General features: G+C 46.5%; 1 protein-coding gene across 3 annotated transcripts in view; it reads left to right on the forward strand.

The window, feature by feature from the left end:
- Window positions 1–315: 315 nt before the first annotated feature.
- The window catches only part of LNPEP (leucyl and cystinyl aminopeptidase), a 111,444-nt gene continuing 88,656 nt past the window's right edge, over window positions 316–23,103 (forward strand). Inside the window, exon 1 of one of the 3 annotated variants that reach the window (XM_073543362.1) lies at window positions 316–496. In XM_073543362.1, the coding sequence (XP_073399463.1) occupies window positions 478–496 (19 nt within the window). In that variant the 5' untranslated portion in view covers window positions 316–477. Of the gene's footprint in view, window positions 497–6,879; window positions 7,094–7,140; window positions 7,413–23,103 lie in introns of those variants that run through there. The other 2 variants (XM_073543486.1, XM_073543405.1) reach the window with 2 other exon arrangements.

The raw sequence follows: 23,103 nt of genomic DNA on the forward strand, positions 1-23,103 counted from the left end.
CAGAATCACCGGGATCTATGGAAGCGTTCCAGAGTTATTACCTCATAAAGGGACAGTGTAAAAAATTGGCCTGGGCATTGTCGTGCAAACCACCCTTGGGGGTAAAGGGGTTAATATCACCCCTCTTTGTATAGTGACCATCGGTAAATCCATGCTGCTGGTCTGGCATACACAGAGGGACCACCACCACATCACAGTGGGCAGAGAACCTGCAGACCACCACAGAACAGAGGGGTCAGGCTGCCATGCGTGCCTGCTGGGGGAGTGGTGTGTGTGGGAGGGCAGACATGATGCCTGGCAGGGCGGGGACAGGGGAGAGGAAGTGAGCAGCACAAACACAGAGCTCCTCTCCGCCTCCACTGTCCCAGCACTGACACCGGCGGGCTGCCTGCGCAGGATGGCTCAGCGCTAGCTGCTGCACTGCTTCCACAGGGGGTCTACCAGAACCAGAAGTGACAGGACAAGCTCAGCCTGACCATGGACTCTGCATCTAACGGTGAGCACTGACCAGAGCCCCGCACATGGGAGCTAGACAGCAGCTTGTGACGTGGGTTCCCAAACAGCCTCTGACAATCCTCCTGGGTGCATGGATCAGAGTGGTCCCTATCTGGGGTGGTCACATAGGGGGCGATCAGCTGGGTGCAGAAATCCAGCAGAGGATCTGGTGAGGCTGGGAGCTCTCTGTCTGCCCTGCCCAGTACTGGGCTGTTTGTTTTGTTACTTTGCTGCTCTGTGGTCAGAGCTGGAGACCTGCTGCTGCCACCCCCTCCTGTGCTGCCGCCCCCTCCTGTGCTGCTGCTGCCACCTCCTCCTGTGCTGCCGCCCCCTCCTGTGCTGCTGCTGCCACCTCCTCCTGTGCTGCCGCCCCCTCCTGTGCTGCTGCTGCCACCTCCTCCTGTGCTGCCGCCCCCTCCTGTGCTGCTGCTGCCACCTCCTCCTGTGCTGCCGCCCCCTCCTGTGCTGCTGCCACCTCCTCCTGTGCTGCTGCTGCCACCTCCTCCTGTGCTGCTGCTGCCACCTCCTCCTGTGCTGCTGCTGCCACCTCCTCCTGTGCTGCTGCTGCCGCCCCCTCCTGTGCTGCTGCTGCCGCCCCCTCCTGTGCTGCTGCTGCCGCCCCCTCCTGTGCTGCTGCTGCCGCCTCCTCCTGTGCTGCTCTTGCCGCCCCCTCTTGTGCTGCTGCTGCTGCTGCCTCCTCCTCCTGTGCTGTTGCTGCCTCCTCCTCCTGTGCTGCTGCTGCTGCCTCCTCCTCCTGTGCTGCTGCTGCCGCCGCCTCCTCCTCCTGTGCTGCTGCTGCTGCCGCCGCCTCCTCCTCCTGTGCTGCTGCTGCTGCCGCCGCCTCCTCCTCCTGTGCTGCTGCTGCTGCCGCCGCCTCCTCCTCCTGTGCTGCTGCTGCTGCCGCCGCCTCCTCCTCCTGTGCTGCTGCTGCTGCCGCCGCCTCCTCCTCCTGTGCTGCTGCTGCTGCCGCCGCCTCCTCCTCCTCCTGTGCTGCTGCTGCTGCCGCCGCCTCCTCCTCCTCCTGTGCTGCTGCTGCTGCCGCCGCCTCCTCCTCCTCCTGTGCTGCTGCTGCTGCCGCCGCCTCCTCCTCCTCCTGTGCTGCTGCTGCTGCCGCCGCCTCCTCCTCCTCCTGTGCTGCTGCTGCTGCCGCCGCCTCCTCCTCCTCCTGTGCTGCTGCTGCCGCCGCCTCCTCCTCCTCCTGTGCTGCTGCTGCTGCTGCCGCCGCCTCCTCCTCCTGTGCTGCTGCTGCTGCTGCCGCCTCCTCCTCCCGTGCTGCTGCTGCTGCCGCCTCCTCCTCCTGTGCTGCTGCTGCCGCCTCCTCCTCCTGTGCTGCTGCTGCCGCCTCCTCCTGTGCTGCTGCCTCCTCCTCCTGTGCCATCTGCAGCCTGAACTATGGAGCAGCTGAAGGTCACAAAGAGCAGGCAACATGGGGGCAATGCCCACAGGGGGAAGCTATCAGCTTCTGCCTAGTCATGTACCAGTGCTTACTATTATCTGTGTGTGCCTTGTATTGCTCATGTTTATTGTACTTGTCTATTTATGCCCCTATTTTACATGTCAAGCGCCATGGAATAAATGACGCTATAATAATAATCTGCTATTATCCTTCACCAAAACAAATTGCCGTTAGTATCAATACAAGACCAAGCAACTTGTGCCATATCTAGATGACTGGCCATACCCAGGGAGTGACCATACTATTGCTGGCCTTACACAGGACTGCTGGTTGCTAGTTCTTCTGATTAACAATTGTGTGGCACATAATCGCTCATCCATATAGAATAACTCGGTGCCTACTCTTTCCTTGTCCTGATTTGTAGTGTCATGGCGCTCCGACCATGGAAGGAACGTATTAGAAGTTCTCATTTGGGCATGGTAGATGGTAGTTTTGCATGAAATCATGCTTTTTGGCAATGAGTAACATTGACATCTGGCCCAGTCGGGGTTAGGGAACTGTTTTGTGAGGGAACGGCAGTGACTATCGGAGCTCTGGTTGTCATAGAAACATTGGGAGTTTTGAATTTGTGGCCTAAGGACTGATGAGGTTATTACTTTTAAAAAGTTTTAAACCTGGTAGAGACCGAAGCAAGAAATGATATAGCTGTGCCTCCGGATCTCCAGGGTGAAGGAGGCGGCTTTATAGTCTTTGCTGTACATTTATCATGTATCTTCACTCATACCCCCACTCAAATCAGACCCCGCTGTGTGTAATGGGAAGATGGGCCTCTAAAGTATTCAGTACTATAGGTTCTGACCTGCAGGTCCCTTATGACCACAAGAGCGATAGATCTGACCCATAGATCTATAGTGCTGGTTGACAGCCATAAAGGGGTTGTCCCATGAACAAAGTCCGTTTGGGTCAGTAGATATTGGAATAATAATAAGCACCACACTTGAATGTATTAAAAAAGTTCCTGTGCTAAGACAATCTTAGGGTGTTCTGGCACCCATTCATTGGCCCCATTGGGGCTTGCGTCCCAGGATTCGGGCATATGCGCTGACGAGGCCATAGACTATAATGGTGCCGACAGAGCAAATGTGTGCTTTGTTGTGCATCAATTTCAAGTGTGTATACCTACTGGATACAGACACCCAGATACAGTCTGTCCGCCTTCAGTAGGTGTACACCCTCGAAAATGATGCACGCAAAGCAGCATTCGACATTATAGTCTGTGGTCCCGTCGGCGCATGCACTGTAATGGTTTTGTGGGGGTTTCGGAGGCAAGCCCCGATGGGGCTAATGACCGGGTCCCTGAACGCAATGTGAAAGCACCCTTAAACATGTGCCCCTGCTGCATACTTTTATTTTTTGTGTCCAACCATGCAGAGCTGCTCCAGTTTATGGTCGGCACATACCACAGCTCTTGATTAGTGCGGGTACAGATGAAACAGCATTAGGCTGTGTGCACACGCTGCGGATTAGGTGCGGATTCATCCGCGCGGATTTTGTAAAATCCGCAGGTGAAACCGCAGGTCAAAAGACCTGCGGTTTTACCTGCGGATTGCTCTGCGGTTTTGTCCTGCGGTTTTTCATCTCCTCAATAGAGGAGATGGCAAACCGCAGGAGAATCCGCAGAAAGAATTGACATGTCAATTCTTTCTGCGGATTGAAAACCGCAGATAATCCGCGCGGAAAATTCCGCACCGTCTGCACTGCGGTTTTTGATTCCCATAGGGAATCATGGTACTGTACACCGCAGCAGAAACTGCTGCGGGTCCGCAGCGGCCAAAACCGCTGCGGAACCGCAGCAAAATCCGCAGCGTGTGCACACAGCCTTAGGCTACTTTCACACATCAGGTTTTTTCTGACAGGCAGGATCCGGCTATTTGTTAAAAAAACGGATCCAGCGAAAGCTGCTGCCGGATCCCGTTTTCTCTCATTGAATTGTATTAGCGCCGGATCGTGCCGCATGGCCTTCCGTTTCTTCTGGTTTCATTCCGGCATATGGAAAAAACGTCTCTAGTAACGTTTTTTGTCTGCGGCCAAAAACTGGACAGCGCCTGATCCGGCGCCTCTGTTTTTTTGCTATAATGGAAGCCAATGGGCGCCGGAATGCGCCGGATCTGGAATAAGACGGATCCGGCCAACGGATCCGGTTTTTTAAGTCTGCGCATGCTCAGAGCCAATTGGCTAGCTCCCAGGAAACAGATATAAACCTGCTAGACGGATCTGGCGGAAAAAACGGATCCGTTTCTTCAGTTCTCCAAAATTTACGCCATATCCAGTTTTTTAACAAACAGCCGGATCCTGCCTGTCGGAAAAAACCTGATGTGTGAAAGTAGCCTTAGATGCAGCTATTACTTGCTTGAGTAACACATTCCTTTGCCTGTTTTATCACAGGAGCGAGTGTTTCTGCTGCATTTCCAGCCCTATGAGCTCACCATAAATAAAGTCAGTGGCGTAAGAGAGCTTCAGCCACTGCTGAGATTATATGTCACCGACTTGATTTATGATGAGCTCACAGGACTGGTGACGCAACAGAAACATTCTCGCCTGAGTTCTCTCACACAAAGAGCTGCAAGCCCCTTCTGTTTCGTTATACTCGTATATCATAAGTGACTTGTACTTCCTCCCATGGCCAAGAGCTGGGGTATGTGCCGATCAGGAACTAGGGCAGCTCTGCATGGTGGGACTTGTCATTTGTGTGCGGTCTGTACACATTTTTTTTTTTTTTTACTCAGCAGATATATCTCTTTAACAGGACCATTTAGGCTATGTGCACACATTGCAGATTTGCTCTTGTAAAAATCTGTGCAGATTCTTCCTCTCTTGGCAGAAAACGCAGTTCAAAATCCGCGCGTTTTTTATGTGGATTTGTCTGCGGGTTTGTAAGCTAAATAAAGATATATTATTTAACAAAAAAAAAATTGTGATGTCATTTGCTTGTCCAATCTCTTCTTTTACAGTCTCCATTGAAGACCATAATATCATTACATACCATGTTCAAACATAATGTTTACACACAAAACAAATATAAGTGAATATATATATATATATATATATATATATATATATACACACACAGAGATACCCTCATTAATAAAATGGTACATAAGGAGTTAAATAAGAGACACACACACAATCTGCGTCAAACGCAATATCTGTTTATTTTACAAAAAAATTGCGTGAGCTCCTGCATAATCTTCATAACCAGCAGAGGGAAAGCCGAGGGCTGATATTAACCCCTTCACGACCGATGATGCCACATAGTCATGAAAACTGGTACCAATCTGACCAGTGATGCCTATGTGGCGTCATGACTTTAAAGCCCCCTGCGGGGGGGGGGGGTCACTGAAAGGTCACCCGACCCGCAGATACAGGGGGCTTTGTACTTCACCACGGGGGGCGTGGCTTCGCCCCCACGTGGCTACGATCGCTCTGATTGGCTGTTAAAAGTGAAACAGCCAAGCAGAGCGATAGTAATATTTCATCAATGAAAATTGATGAAATATTACAATCCAGCCATGTCCGACGCTGCTGTTGCATCGGACATAGCTGGTGACACCGGTCCGACCCCCCCCCCCCCCCCCCCCCCACCGGTTAACGGGGCGATCTGCCCCCCGCCACTGAATGACAGCGGCGATGTGCCGCTGCTGTGATCATCTGCCCCCCTCCCACCCCCTGGTACTCACAGAGTGCCGCTATGGCTCCCGGTGTCCCGCGGTCCCGGACCATGGGCGCCGGCCGCCATATTGGAAAATGGCGGGCGCACGCGCAGTGCGCCCGCCGGCTGCAATTTCCTTTCATTCATGAATTTTGATCACTGTGAAAAACGCTCACAGTGATCAAAATAGAATGAAAAGTAAATAAACCCCCCGTTTATCACCCCCATAGGCAGGAACAACTCATAAAATAAAGAAATTATTTTTATTTTTCCATTAGGGTTGGAAATAGGGTTAGGGTGGAATTAGGGTTGGGGTTAGGGATGTGTTGGGGTTAGGGCTGTGGTTGGGGGTGTGTTGGGGTTAGGGTTGAAGTTAGAATTGAGGGGTTTCCACTGTTTAGGCACATCAGCGGGTCTCTAAACGCGACATGGTGCAACCATTGATTCCAGCCAATTTTGTGTTCAAAAAGTCAAACGGTGCTCCCTCCCTTCCAAGCCCCGACGTGTGCCCAAACAGTGGTTTACCCCCACATATGGGGTAAACCACGTACTCAGGAAAAATTGCACAACAACTTTGGGGGTCTAATTTCTCCTGGTACCCTTGAGAAAATAAAAAATCGGGGGCTAAAAAATTATTTTTGTGGAAAATTTTTTATTTTTTTTTATTTTCACGTCTCTGCATTATAAACTTCTGTGAAGCACTTGGGGGTTCAAAGTGCTCACCGCACATCTAGATAAGTTCCTTGGGGGGTCTAGATTCCAAAATGAGGTCACTTGTGGGGGGGTTCCACAGTTTAGGTACATCAGGGGCTCTGCAAATGTAACATGATGCCCGCAGACCATTCCATCAAAGTCAGCATTTCATAATGTCACTACTTCCCTTCCGAGCCCTGACATGTACCCAAACAGTGGTCCCCACCCACTTAAAAAAAAATCTAGACATGTTTGGTGTCTATGAACTCATAGTGACCTGGAGAATCATAATCTCAGGTTAGTTTTAGCATTTAGTGAACATGGTGAGACAAAAACCCCAAGAAACAACTGTGGGATTGCACTTTTTTTTTTGCAATTTCACCGCACTTGAAATTTTTTTCTTGTTTTCGAGTGCACTATATGGTAAAACCAATGGTGTCGTTCAAAAAGTACAACTCGTCCCGCAAAAAAATATTCCCTCACATGGCCATTTTGACCAAAAAAAATATAAAAGTTATGACTCTGGGAAGAAAGGGAGCAAAAAATGAAAATGCAAAACCAAAAATACCCCTGGTCATTAAGGGGCTAAAAGGGTTTTCCCACAAACCAAAAGTTCATTTTATTCACTAGATCTTGGAATAATAACAAGTTCTACAATTGGATGTGATTAAAATAAAATGTTCCTGTGCTGAGATAATCTTATAAATGTGCTCCTGCTGTGTAATGGCGACGGCGGTGTCTGGCTGTACAGGAGCATGGTCTGATCACACCACAGCTCCTGGACAGGGGAAAAAGAAAAAGTGAGTATGCGGATATTACAGCACACGATAGCAGCTAAATCTTTTTGTGAGGTAAAACATTTCCCTGCTTGTTTTTAAGCAATTTTTTACCTCACAGACAGTCAGCCTCGAGCCCTTGATGTAATATGTGTATACTCTTTTGCTTCCCTGCCCAGGAGATGTGGTATGGTCAGCTGTCCATTCTTTGTTGGTGCGTAGCATGTTCTTTCCCCTTTCTTGGACCAGCACTCCTCCCATTTGGCACAGGTGATTTTAAAATTAGCAGGAGACTGTAAACCAAGGGGTCTAGCCCATTTCTGGTCTCACTGGAGAGCTTGAGGTAGGTGAGGTTCAATGCTCCTTTCATTTGGTGTTGGTGCAGTGTGGCGGCCATTGTTGCTGCGGTTTTGTGCTGGTGGGGCGGCGTGGTCTGGAGTTTTGGGGACTCGGTCTTGCAGCATGGGCGCCGTGAGGCATCGGGCCATCTGCCCTACTGGTGCATTGTGGCGGTGATCGATAGGGACCCACTAAGAGGGTTGCTGCGACATGGCAGTGGGCTCCATACGGTCTGATCAGAATGTTAAACTAAGAACCTCATGTTCAGTATATTTTTGGCTAGCGCCATTAGATAATTCACATAAAATGAAAATATTATTTGCGCTAGAGTAATATCCGGAGAGAAATGGATAAGTTAGAGTCTGCAAGGTAGTGGGATTTACATAAAAGCACTCATAAAAAAATCCCTTCAGAAATTGGTATAAAGATCCAAAATATCTAAAAAAAAACAAACAAACAAAAAAAAAAAAAAACAACACTCCGGTAGGTCTGTTCACAATGCATACACAGCAATGCCTGCACTGATTGTGAAATAAAAATATTAAAAAGTCAAATGACTACTACGACCAGCCAAACGGACATTAGTCTCAGCACAAAAATGAACGGTGAACGGTCCTTGGCTAGGGGGATCCAATGAGAGAGCACCGATACATGCCGCAACCCAAATAAGGCTATAAGTTTCAAAATGCTCCGAACATAGGATGATGGCGTGGATATTGGACGCTGTCCCGGCCGGTGACAGATGTCCCGCTCACCGCATGCTGGCCGCTACTCAGAGACGGTGAAGGCACCGCGTGTAAGCTTGTATGTAAATCCCCCTACCTTGCAGACTCTTATCCATTTCTCTCCGGATATTACTCTAGTGCAAATAATATTTTCATTTTATGTGAATTTCGGACTTTTTGGACAAATTAGGTGGTTTTGTCTATCATTTGCAGCTTAGTATTCCGGTGTAGGGCGCTTGGCGCCTCTATTTGTTTTAGCCATTAGATAATTGTCTGATTTTTGGAGGCGCTGTCTGTTCTCTTTTTCAGCATAAACAATGCACATGCGTTTCTAGTGCGTTTCCGCTACGGGAATGCATAAAAATATGCCTATACACTGCACTTGTCTATATCAATAAAGTTTTGCTTACAGACAAAATACCAGGAAGTGTGAAAAACTAACCAGCTTTATTTAAAGTATAACACACCAAAAAGAGACAAAAAGCACACTAAGAACCCTGCAAGTGACCTGATTTACTTAGTAGGTGCAGAAAATCTGCAACATTAAAGCCTCACCGAAAGCTCATCGTGGGAACGTGGCAAAACCGAGCCCTGAGTCTGGATTCCCTGTGTCATAACTCGATATGGAAACATGATAGCTGCTCTGAGGCTGCTGTGGGCAACAACAACACTTTTTTTTCTTTTAGGTAGTGTTCTAAAAAAAAAAAAAAAATTGAGGCTTGATTTCCACCGTCTGCTAGTGTATGAAAGCTCCGGTGCACAGTGTTCCGAACCTATGGACTTCTGTGCTGCTTTAATATGGAGCTGAAACATGGCTGCTTGTACTCACGGGCGCATCTTTCGATGTTTTGAGTCTAAAACACAACAACATAATTGTGCAAATATGTAGAGGCCGACGGCAGGACTTGTTACATGTAAGATTTAGAATTAGTACTAATAACGCTGTAGTAATAGTCAGGGGGTATTGTTATCATATGTGTCTGAGCTCAGAATAGGTCGCTGTCCTGTCTTCAGAACATCATATAGAGGCAAAATTAACAGCTCCACTCCTACACATGGGCATTCTTTGGTTATTAGGTCCTTGGCCTAAAATTCCCCTGGCGCAAACATATGTAGAGTATAAATATATCAGATTTGTTGTGCTGCTCCGCTGCTGCAGTGTTAGTGGGTTATACACATGTCTGCAGTACTTGTTTTTTCTGCATTTGTCTTTGGCACTTTTTTCATTGTACTAAGTGTCATTTTATTCTGTTCATTATATTTTTACTATTTACTTTCTCTGGAGTTTTGTCATATGCTATGTAGGCGTCTGGGTAGAGCACCAGAAAAAAGCCATCGTCCAGTGGCCACTTGATTTTGGGTTCATATGACTGCAGCGGCATAGTGACCCTAAAGCCCCCGTTACACATAGCGATATCGCTGTAACGTCACTGGTTTTGTGACACAGCAGCGATATTGCTACATGTGATACCTCCGCCCGGCTCCCCCGCTGGTTATCGCTGATCGCGCGAGAAGGTCCTGGCCCATTTCTCGTCGTCAGCTTTCTGCTGGGCTTCCTGTGGCGCCGACGAGCGACGCGTGGACGCGGGCGGGAGGACGTCAGGATTGCCGCGTCTGACAGGTAAGTTGCGACCCCCGACCCCTGCTATGTCGCTGGTGAGATCTGCCTGTGTGGCAGCTCACTAGCGACCACTTAGCGGTGCACCAGCGATTCATATCGTCGGGATCGCTGGTGCATCGCTATGTGTAACGGTACCCTAAGACTATGTTCACACTAGGCATTTTTTTTTTTTTTTTTTTTTAGCGTTGTTGTCATGCTACATTTGTCTCTTGTGTATGCTGATAAAGATTTGTGCAAAAAAAAATCTCATTCTATTTAAACAGGTTTTGGTGGAAAAAACATGGCAAAGCCTGATACCTGCATTTTTTGGTGTAGATTTTCAGTGCTTTTTCAACACCCATTACTTTCAATGGGTGAAAAAACAATGCTGAAAAAATGTTGAAAGTGATAAGATCCAGTAGCTGTGAGTCATCCCTGGTGTCCTAGTGATCTGTCACTTGATCAGTGGGATCAATACAGCAAGTGAGACTGCTTACTGCTTTCTCCATTACTTATACTCAGTGCTGCTTCTTATATTGCTGTAGATTGTGGAATGAGGGTGGGAATAACTCAATAATATTAAACCACACACATATTAGAAGGGAAACAAATGTAATAAAGCTATGACCAAAATGACATTCAAAATCTCCAAAAGGGACCCCAATTATTGCAGGTTTTTAATAGTAATGTTCTATTTATATAGGCCAAAGAAACATTAAAGAGTCTCCTAAGCTCAAGGGCCCAATGCGATTGCAACCCCTGTACCCGCTATAGTAATACCCCAACATGCCAGCCTGATTTCATAGAGCAGGGTTCCCCAACTCCAGTCCTCAAGGCCCACCAACAGGTCATGTTTTCAGGATTTCCTTAGTATTGCCCAGGTGATAATTGCATCACCTGTACAATACAAGGGAAATCCTGAAAACATGACCTGTTGGTGGGCCTTGAGGACTGGAGTTGGGGAACCCTGTCATAGAGGTTTACTTGTATAATTATACTAGCTGAAGAGCCTGGCGCTGCCCGGGCATAGTAACTAACTACAGTTAGTTATAACAAATTATGATTATATCTATCTATCTAGCCCCGCCCACTCCGCATAGCCACATTCACTATAATATCCCACATCATCCCGTCAGCCAGAGCCACCGGACTACTACCCCTAATATCCCACATCATCCTGTCAGCCAGAGCCATCGGACTACTACCCCTAATATCCCACATCATCCCGTCAGCCAGAGCCATCGGACTACTACCCCTAATATCCCACGTCATCCCGTCAGCCAGAGCCACCGGACTACTACCCCTAATATCCCACATCATCCTGTCAGCCAGATCCATCGGACTACTACCCCTAATATCCCACATCATCCTGTCAGCCAGAGCCATCGGACTACTACCCCTAATATCCCACATCATTCCGTCAGCCAGAGCCACCAGACTACTACCCCTAATATCACACATCATCCCGTCAGCCAGAGCCACCAGACTACTACCCCTAATATCACACATCATCCCGTCAGCCAGAGCCACCAGACTACTACCCCTAATATCACACATCATCCCATCAGCCAGAGCCACCGGACTACTACCCCTAATATCACACATCATCCCATCAGCCAGAGCCACCGGACTACTACCCCTAATATCCCACATCATCCCGTCAGCCAGAGCCACCGGACTACTACCCCTAATATCCCACATCATCCCGTCAGCCAGAGCCACCGGACTACTACCCCTAATATCCCACATCATCCCGTCAGAGCCACCGGACTACTACCCCTAATATCCCACATTATCCCGTCAGCCAGAGCCACCGGACTACTACCGCTAATATCCCACATCATCCCCTCAGAGCCACCGGACTACTACCCCTAATATCCCACATTATCCCGTCAGCCAGAGCCATCGAACTACTACCCCTAATATCCCACATCTTAACTTCTATACCGGGGATCCCTTTAAGGAGAGGCCTGGGGTCAAAACCAAAGCGCTGGATGGATTTGCCCTGACTTCCACACCAATGATCCCTTTAAGAGGGAAGATGTGCCTATGGGATGGAGGATGTGTGATGGGTATATGGACAGGGAGGGGGGAATTCATTTCTGTCATGTGCTCTGCTCCTTTCTGGGGGGCAGACAATGGCTGGGAGCTTATATTCCCGGGGATGCTAGATTTCTCCCACCATGTCGGTGTCTGCTGAGGTGTTGTCGTGAAGTGAGAAAACTGTTGCTCATAGCAACCAATCACAGCTCAGCTTTTAAACAGCTCTGGTGAAATGAAAGATGCTTTGTGATTGGTTGGTGATACACACACACACACACACTCATTTTTATATATACAGTGCTGGCCAAAAGTATTGACACCCCTGCAATTCTGTCAGATAATACTCAGTTTCATCCTGAAAATTATTGCAAACACAAATTCTTTGGTATTATTATCTTCATTTAATTTGTTTTAAATGAAAAAACACAAAAGAGAATGAAGCAAAAAGCAAAACATTGATCATTTCACACAAAACTCCAAAAATGGGCCAGACAAAAGTATTGGCACCCTCAGCCTAATACTTGGTTGCACAACCTTTAGCCAAAATAACAGAGCCACCGGACTACTACCCCTAATATCCCACATCATCCTGTCAGCCAGAGCCATCGGACTACTACCCCTAATATCCCACATCATCCCGTCAGCCAGAGCCATCGGACTACTACCCCTAATATCCCACGTCATCCCGTCAGCCAGAGCCACCGGACTACTACCCCTAATATCCCACATCATCCTGTCAGCCAGATCCATCGGACTACTACCCCTAATATCCCACATCATCCTGTCAGCCAGAGCCATCGGACTACTACCCCTAATATCCCACATCATTCCGTCAGCCAGAGCCACCAGACTACTACCCCTAATATCACACATCATCCCGTCAGCCAGAGCCACCAGACTACTACCCCTAATATCACACATCATCCCGTCAGCCAGAGCCACCAGACTACTACCCCTAATATCACACATCATCCCATCAGCCAGAGCCACCGGACTACTACCCCTAATATCACACATCATCCCATCAGCCAGAGCCACCGGACTACTACCCCTAATATCCCACATCATCCCGTCAGCCAGAGCCACCGGACTACTACCCCTAATATCCCACATCATCCCGTCAGCCAGAGCCACCGGACTACTACCCCTAATATCCCACATCATCCCGTCAGAGCCACCGGACTACTACCCCTAATATCCCACATTATCCCGTCAGCCAGAGCCACCGGACTACTACCGCTAATATCCCACATCATCCCCTCAGAGCCACCGGACTACTACCCCTAATATCCCACATTATCCCGTCAGCCAGAGCCATCGAACTACTACCCCTAATATCCCACATCTTAACTTCTATACCGGGGATCCCTTTAAGGAGAGGCCTGGGGTCAAAACCAAAGCGCTGGATGGATTTGCCCTGACTTCCACACCAATGATCCCTTTAAGAGGGAAGATGTGCCTATGGGATGGAGGATGTGTGATGGGTATATGGACAGGGAGGGGGGAATTCATTTCTGTCATGTGCTCTGCTCCTTTCTGGGGGGCAGACAATGGCTGGGAGCTTATATTCCCGGGGATGCTAGATTTCTCCCACCATGTCGGTGTCTGCTGAGGTGTTGTCGTGAAGTGAGAAAACTGTTGCTCATAGCAACCAATCACAGCTCAGCTTTTAAACAGCTCTGGTGAAATGAAAGATGCTTTGTGATTGGTTGGTGATACACACACACACACACACTCATTTTTATATATACAGTGCTGGCCAAAAGTATTGACACCCCTGCAATTCTGTCAGATAATACTCAGTTTCATCCTGAAAATTATTGCAAACACAAATTCTTTGGTATTATTATCTTCATTTAATTTGTTTTAAATGAAAAAACACAAAAGAGAATGAAGCAAAAAGCAAAACATTGATCATTTCACACAAAACTCCAAAAATGGGCCAGACAAAAGTATTGGCACCCTCAGCCTAATACTTGGTTGCACAACCTTTAGCCAAAATAACTGCGACCAACCGCTTCCGGTAATCATCAATGAGTTTCTTACAATGCTCTGCTGGAATTTTAGACAATTCTTCTTTGGCAAACTGCTCCAGGTCCCTGATATTTGAAGGGTGCCTTCTCCAAACTGCCATTTTTAGATCTCTCCACAGGTGTTCTATGGGATTCAGGTCTGGACTCATTGCTGGCCACCTTAGAAGTCTCCAGTGCTTTCTCTCAAACCATTTTCTAGTGCTTTTTGAAGTGTGTTTTGGGTCATTGACCTGCTGAAAGACCCATGACCTCTGAGGGAGACCCAGCTTTCTCACACTGGGCCCTACATTATGCTGCAAAATTTGTTGGTAGTGTTCTGACTTCCTAATGCCATGCACACGGTCAAGCAGTCCAGTGGCAGAGGCAGCAAAGCAACCCCAAAACATCAGGGAACCTCCGCCATGTTTGACTGTAGGGACCGTGTTCTTTTCTTTGAATGCCTCTTTTTTTCTCCTGTAAACTCTATGTTGATGCCTTTGCCCAAAAAGCTCTACTTTTGTCTCATCTGACCAGAGAGCATTCTTCCAAAACGTTTTAGGCTTTTTCAGGTAAGTTTTGGCAAACTCCAGCCTGGCTTTTTTATGTCTCGGGGTAAGAAGTGGGGTCTTCCTGGGTCTCCTACATACAGTCCCTTTTCATTCAGATGCCGACGGATAGTACGGGTTGACACTGTTGTACCCTTGGACTGCAGGGCAGCTTGAACTTGTTTGGATGTTAGTCAAGGTTCTTTATCCAACATCCGCACAATCTTGGGTTGAAATCTCTTGTCAATTTTTCTTTTCCGTCCACATCTAGGGAGATTAGCCACAGTGCCTTGGGCTTTAAACTTCTTGATGACACTGCGCACGGTAGACACAGGAACATTCAGGTCTTTGGAGATGGACTTGTAGCCTTGAGATTGCTCATGCTTCCTCACAATTTGGTTTCTCAAGTCCTCAGACAGTTCTTTGGTCTTCTTTCTTTTCTCCATGCTCAATGTGGTACACACAAGGACACAGGACAGAGGTTGAGTCAACTTTAATCCATGTCAACTGGCTGCAAGTGTGATTTAGTTATTGCCAACACCTGTTAGGTGCCACAGGTAAGTTACAGGTGCTGTTAATTACACAAATTAGAGAAGCATCACATGATTTTTCAAACAGTGCCAATACTTTTGTCCACCCTCTTTTTTATGTTTGGTGTGGAATTATATCCAATTTGGCTTTAGGACAATTCTTTTTGTGTTTTTTCATTTAAGACAAATTAAATGAAGATAATAATACCAAAGAATTTGTGTTTGCAATCATTTTCAGGAAGAAACTGAGTATTATCTGACAGAATTGCAGGGGTGTCAATACTTATGGCCAATACTGTAGATACATGACACAGTACATATGCATATTATTAATATTTGAGGGTAAAAGGAATATATTAAAGGTATTTTACACACAATGGCATTTGTGACATTCTATAAGGCTAAGTTCACACTAAGCGTTTTCACGGCTTTTTTTTGCTGCTTTTTATGCTAATTTTCAGCTGCATTTTACAGTACCAGAAAAGCCTATGAGATGTCAGAAATCTCATGCACACATCGTTTTTTTTTTTTTTTGGTCCTCAATGTTTTGTGATCCACATGTTTTTTTGGACATTGAAGGAGCATGCTCTTACAGCCTTTTTTCAGCATTTTTCACCCATTGACTTGAATGAGTGATGAAAGAACGTATCAAAAATGCAGGTATCAGGCTTCGCAGGGCTTTTTTTTTTTTTTTTTCCAACACAAAACCTTAACAGCATGCACAAGAGACAAATCTAACATGCTAAAACTGCTACAAAAAAACACAAGAAAAACATGCTTTTTTCTGCAACTTTTTTCCTGCCAAGAGATCAGGTTTTGCTGCAGAAAAAAAAAATGCTGAAAAAAAACGCTCAGTGTGAACTTACCTTGAAGTGAATCTGTAACCTATATTTTCGCATATAAGATGCGGCCACCGCCATCAGGGGCTTATCTACAGCATTCTGTAATGCTGTAGATAAGCCCCCGATGTAACCTGAAAGAGAAGAAAACGAGTTATATTATACTCACCCAGGGGCGGTCTGGGTCTGATGGGTGTCGCGGTTCGGTCCAGCGCCTCCCATCTTTGCTTCCCGTCGCGGCTCTGGTGCAGGCGCACTGCTCTGCCCTGTTGAGGGCAGAGCAGAGTACTGTAGTGCGCAGGCGCCGGACCTCTCTGACCTTTCCCGGCGCCTGCGCACTGCAGTACTCTGCTCTGCCCTCAACAGGGCAGAGCAGTGCGCCTGCGACGGGAAGCAAAGAAGAGGACGTCATCGCTAGAAGATAGGAGGCACCGGACCCCCGACACCCATCGGACCCGGACCGCCCCTTGGTGAGAATAATACAACTCGTTTTTCTTTCAGGTTACATCGGGGGCTTATCTACAGCATTACACAATACCGTAGATAAGCTCCTGATGGCGGTGGCCGCATCTTATATGCGAAAAAATAGGTGACAGATTCCCTTTAAGTGCCTATTGATCATTCTGTACGGCGCACCGCTGCTCTTTCTAGAACACAGATACCCGATCATCAGCATCTTGGTTTTTACAATAATGGTGTGTGCACACACTGCGGATTGTCCTGTGGAATTTTCCACGCGGATTTGTGTAAATCCGCAGGTAAAACCGCAGGTCAAAAGATCTGTGGTTTAGCCTGTCGGTTTCCCCTGTGGATTGACACCTGCCATGGAGCAGGTGCCAAACCGCAGCGGAATTCGCACAAAGAATTGACATGCTGCGGTGTTGAAACCGCAGCAAATCCGCGCGGAAAATTCTGCACCGTGTGCACTGTGGATTTCTATTTCCATTGATTGTAATGGTACTGTACACCGCAGCAGAATCCGCAGCGTGTGCACATACCCTAAGGCGTCTGAATTGCTATTAGAGGGGCTGTCATTATGTGATAATGATCCAAAAAAAAAGCAGCTCACAAATCTCACAGCGAATGAAAAAAATGACAATAAATGATCACTGTAGCTGCAGATCTCATTTGACAATGCGCTAAATAGGATCTGCGAATCTTAAAAAATGTGGGATCTTAAAGTCTCTGCTCCCACTCTCATGTCCGTCATACTGAACACTACAATAGAAAAAAACATAATGATTAAATACCCGGTAAGGTTTTTAATATTAGAGTTAGGACTGTCCCCAACTATGGTCGCCGCCACGAGGCGAGATGGCTTTCGTTTTTTTTGTCAAAAAGCATGTTAACTAAGTAGCGTATAGTATTTTCATGCACTATGATGCTTATTTACTGCAGGGTATTTAATCATTATGTTTGTCTTTGTTTTTTTCTGTTTAGTGGCCAGTGTGAACGTGCTCTTACATGCACACCAGTTCATATCACAGTTCATACTTTTTTGGTTTTTTCTATTTTTTTTTTTTTTTGAACGCTAGAATAACAGCGAGACAGGCTTTTAGTTTGGGACAAGAAAGCCATAGGACATTGGTAGGAGTAAAGCATGAAGTCCTTGCACTCATAGTACTGTCAGAATGCTGGTAAAGAGAAACCACAGTGGATTGCAAGTTCCAGAATCAGGGCAATTCCTAATATATTAGATGCAAAAACACAGCTTTGCTTCATTGTAGGGGATGAAGGCAGCAAGTATTGCACTTGCACAGTGTGAAATCCCAAGTACGCTTGGTTTGGCACGAAGATACATTTTCAAAACCAAACTGAACCACCGTACATATTTATGCTACAAATGACAATAATACTTATTGAGGCTAATGTAATGTAACGTTCTACAGGAAAATAAAAGGGAATAGTTACAGTAGGGGAAGAAAAGTATCGCTTTATACACAAAACCAATGCCCTCTGTGACACCCGTACTTTACAAAGAAGGACTTGGAGGCCATAATTCATCTACATTATTAGTCGTGTTGCTGGAGACGTGCAGAGGGACACAAAAATCATGTCTGAGCTTGGGAGGGTCATTGTAAGGACCTTTAGACGTGGATTACACGTCCTGCGTTTACCAGGGAAGATGTAATTAGGAAACATTATGTTCCCATCATTACTGGCATAGACTCCGGCCTCAAAGTCAGAACACCGAGTCTCAAAGGACCAATCTCCTATTCCTACACCAGGATCAACACCAGTCTGTCACTGTAATCAAAGAGGATCAACCAGTCACTGAGACAGATATTACAAGAGGTTTTCCACTTTTAGAAAACCTGGATCTAGACGTTTCCTGATGTGTAACATAACAAAATCCTAAAGTACTCACCTTCCCCTGGTCCAGGGCCAGTTCTCCACCGCTGCTCTGGTCTTTATGTTTTGGCGGTGGCGTCCCTTTAACAGCTCAGCTCACCACCGCAGCCAGCCTACCTCGGCCAAACCGCTGAGCTCAGTGATTGGCTGCAGTGGTGATGTGAGATAGACATGATTTCATTGCTGCAACAGTGAAGAACGTGCCCTTGACCAGGGAGGGTGAGTCCCATCTGATTTTATGTTACATGACCGGAAACATTTTGAGGTCCAATTTTCTTCAAGTGGAAGCATCGGAAGAGTGGAGAGGAACTGCAGCTAGCTGGATCCAGTGATCCGGCCATCTTCAGAGCAGTGCTTGCAGGTCCACAGCAAAGTGTGCAATTGTGTGCTCTTTGCCTTGGAGACTGTCCATCTCTGATGAGCTGCAGAGGTGGCCAGTCAATTAGGCAACTGTAGAATTGTAAATCCTTCGGTTCTTGAGAATGGGGAGGATTTGGGATAAGAGGTAGATTACAAAGTGGTTTGTTTTTACAGCACTTTTGCAATTTTACACAATTAATAACGAGACAACCCCATAAATCTTTACTTTGAAAAGTAGATGGTGTCTCAGCCACAACCATCAACGTCCCTTTCTTTTTTTAAACTCCAGAACAGTATACAGGGGCAACAGCAGCTGAGACCACTCTTCCCGCCACCATGCTCATAATTTGTCATTTTCCATTTAGCAAATAAAGTCCGTGGAGCCTCATTTAAGAGTCTCAAACACGGGACTAGCCAGATCTTCCTCCAGGGAAGGACCCAGCCAAGGGGTGGCTCCTTTCGGAAACCACCATTACCACCATATTAAGTGGCCCTTTAAGTCAATATCCAGCTCTTTACGAGTTTACAGATATGACAAGGGAAATACCAAGGCCAGGTATCCATCCACAGACAGCTGTTTCAGGGTGTTGCCCTTCATCAGTGTGGAGTAGGATTCTGGCTAGGTGGGAGCAATGCCTAGTAGACCAAAATCACGAAACAATCACTGACCTCAGGGAGACCAGTCAAAGAAAATACTGCGGCAGCCGTCAAAGGCGCTGAATCAGTGAAATCCTATGTGCATTGCTCCCTGGGAAATATGAATATGCAAATAAAGTCAGTGGAGCCTCATTTAAGAGTCTCAAACACGGGACTAGCCAGATCGTCCTCCAGGGAAGTACCCAGCCAAGGGGTGGCTCCTTTCGGAAACCACCATTACCACTGTTCTCCCTGAGGTCAGTGTTTGTTTCCATTTAGAGCAGAGGAGCAGAAAGTAGGATTTAAAGGGATATTCACACCTACAAGATCCTATCCCAATATGTAGTAGGTGTAATTCTAATATTAGCAAATATCTCCAATTAGAAATGTAGTATAGTTCTTCTGATTCGCTATGTCTCTTTTCTCGTGTGCAGGCATTGCAGGACCTTAGGTATCCATGGATATGACCACTAGCAACTTGCTGTCATTTCATCAGTGGATTTACCATGGATACCTAAGGTCCTACAATGCCTGCACATAAGGAAAGATACATAGCGAATCAAAAACTATACTACATTTCTAATTGGAGGTATTTGCTAATGTTATTATAATTACAACTATTACATACTGGGATAGGATCTTGGAGGTGGGAAAACCCCATTAAACTTAGAGCTCCCATCAGATACATTTGGTTGTCCCGCACTCCTCAGAAGAATGTACAGACAGGGACATACTGGTAGAGAGAGGCGGTACATACTGCAGCAGGACGCAGTCTACAGCGCTATCGTTTCCAACTTCAAAGACCAATGTGGCTTTATAAAAAGGTCATTCGGGGTGCAGAGGTGCACATTATGGACTCCATTTTATTATTGAAGTTTATGGTTCTGTCAGCAGCATATCCACATCTTATTTTCCGGGACTTCAGATAAAAGCCCCTGACGGAATCTCGAATGTGGGATGAAACATGATGATAACCTGAGATAAGAGTACCATTAGTTGTTGCCCATCAGAAAAAGGCAGCTTCAGATTTATAAGAAAAAAAACTTTTGTGGAATTTTCTTTATGTTTCGAAGTAGAAAAATAAGCTGAAAATAGGAGCAATGATGAAAAGCTGATAAGGGGGGGACCTTACATGAATTCTCTCCAGCAAGCGGCTAACGCACCAAAGCTGATAGTGGGTCCTGAAAGCAAAGAAAAAGGGACCACTTGTCCCCCTTTGTGAAATGTGAAAACACCTCTACCCTCAGGCTGTGTTCACACACAGCGTTTTTTTTTTAGCGGTTTTTCCAATAAAACCGCTAAAAATAAGCTTCCCATTAATTTCTATGCATGTTGTACTTTTTGTGCATACTGATGCGTTTTTACCGTGAAAAAAACGCATCGCGGTAAAAATCGCAGCATGCTCATTAATTTCGCGGATTTTTCCGCGTTTCTGGCTATTTCTATGCGTTTTGAAAACGCGCGGAAAAAACGCATAAATACAGCGTGCTTTCTGCGCAGAAAAAAAGCGCGGTTTGTGGGAAGGGAGTCAGGTTTTCCAGCAGAAATTTTCTGCAACGTGTGCACTTAGCCTAAAAGAAATGCAGAGGTGACAACTTGGGGACGTGGGCGTTTTGGGGAAATAACAGTGTCTATGATCTGAGCAGACACGGGTGCTGCTGGGCAATCCTGCAATGAGTCCCTGGAGGTGTAGGAATATTAGTCATCATTTACCATTCTGTACTTTCCTCGGTTAGCTTGGTGTCACACTGCATGTCGGCTGTAGGTCAATAGGGAAACACTACAGAAAAACTACAAAAAACTGCATTTCTAAATCGCTGTTCACATTTCTGTTGTGTTTTTAAACAGCAGTGTTTTGTTTCATGAGGCTTCCCATTGGCATCTCTGTAGAAAAGATAATATAAAAAGAGCTGCATGCCTAAATAGTTTGTTAAAAACACATGTAAAGTTATGTTGACTCAGCGTGGCACAGATTCTACATTACAGCAGAGAAGGTCTGACCCCTGATAAGTAGCGGAATGAGAGGGCCACGACGCTACACCAAGAAATGAGAGAGCCTGGAGCCATACGACATCATATGTTTTACGGTAATTTACTTCCATTTCCCACCATCTTTTATAGTCGGGGCGATGAAAACCGCAAGCATGAATTTCAATATATATGGTGGTAAAGTACTTTGTATCAGTAATGCTGCTATGAGGAGCCAACATAGGACAGATACAATATCAGTGTCATATTGCTAATAGCATAAGGCCTCGCTGCAGCTATGGGACCCAACAGATGGGGCAATCAGAGGCCAAAAAGCAATACACTCCCAGCTCATAGTCTCAATTTCAATAGTATCTGCCTCATTCAGAAGCAAAGACAGTTGCGTACAGTGGTGGTGCGGGGAGCTATCAGCTCTCTGCTCCACCATTCAGCCTATGCATCAGTCTCGTACAGTTGTGTTCAGTGGTGGAGCAGGGAGCTGTCGGCTCTCTGCTCCACCATTCAGCTTATGCATCAGTCTCGTACAGTTGCTTACAGTGAGGGAGCAGGGAGCTGTTGGCTCTGTGCCCCACCATTCAGTCTATGCATCAGTCTCGTACAGTTGCTTACAGTAATGGAGCAGGGAGCTTTTGGCTCTGTGCCCCACCATTCAGCCTATGCATCAGTCTAGTACAGTTGCTTACAGTGATGGAGCAGGGAGCTGTCGGCTCTCTGCTCCACCATTCAGCTTATGCATCAGTCTCGTACAGTTGCTTACAGTAATGGAGCAGGGAGCTGTTGGCTCTGTGCCCCACCATTCAGTCTATGCATCAGTCTCGTACAGTTGCTTACAGTGATGGAGCAGGGAGCTGTCGGCTCTCTGCTCCACAATTCAGCTTATGCATCAGTCTCGTACAGTTGCTTACAGTAATGGAGCAGGGAGCTGTTGGCTCTGTGCCCCACCATTCAGCCTATGCATCGGAGTCTCCATACAGTAGGCGCAATGACATCATTAGATCATGCCTCAGCCTTCACACACACAGACACATTCAGAAACCCCAGACTTGGGCACATAGAAAGCTTCTTCAACTCCTGTTCACTGTATCATGAAACAAAATATTTAACAGGAAGTAAATTCTAATAAAACAGATGAACACACGGCAAAAAAAAGGAAAATGGCCACATTACAAGTGCTGGTAAGAACAAGCTCGGTGTATTGTAGCTATATCACCGGGTATAATTAATCATTTCTGATATCAAGAACATCCTGAGAATGTGGAAGGCAGGGAGCGATATGAAATAAATCTGAACAATTATTTGTTCAGCTATGTAGCAAATACAGCCCACGTAGTGTACCTGGACAGCTGGGGGAATTATCTCCTCCATGGCACAATATTTAGGATGGGTAACCATAGCACACCAGCTGAACCATTGTGCTCTACCCACAGACAGATTGCAGGAAATACCCATTCCAGGAAATTCGGTTAAAATGTATCCAAGCGCCCACTGCCCCTACAACATGAGGATGTTTAGTAAGGCTCGGGATCCTGGAAGCGGCTCACACAAACTCAGATTTCAGATTCTGTTCTGTACTGTATCCAAGTTGGGTGGATGCCATGCAAGGCATCAAGGAAAAGTGGTGTGCCAAAAGACGTCATCGCCTAGCAACCAGAACGGAATACATGGATGTGCCTTAGATTAGGCAGTTTGCTAAGCGGAGGGATACAAGCTAGAAGGGGCACAGTCTGCTGAGGAAATAGAAAAGCTGGACCTGAAGCTTCACTTTTATATCTGATGTTCTTCATCTCGGGCTCTTGTACCGATACCAGATAAAATAAGTGCGTTCGCTAGTCAGGAGGCCGCCTGAAAAATTCTCACACTCTGCTAACATGGAGTGTATAGTGACATAAGTCACTGGACCCCGACCCGGCAAGATCCACCATCTTACAGAACCCAGGAAGGATTTCTTATGCTTCACATCCACATTTTACTCTTTTTCTACCAACCCTGTCCAGTGTAGATATATTAAAAATAGTGGCACTAAGTAAATCATTCTGAAAAAGAAAAAACATAATGATTTTCAGC

Source organism: Dendrobates tinctorius, unplaced genomic scaffold, assembly GCF_039654945.1.
Source record: "Dendrobates tinctorius isolate UK_male_01 unplaced genomic scaffold, ASM3965494v1 ptg000003l, whole genome shotgun sequence".
NCBI lineage: Eukaryota > Metazoa > Chordata > Amphibia > Anura > Dendrobatidae > Dendrobates > Dendrobates tinctorius.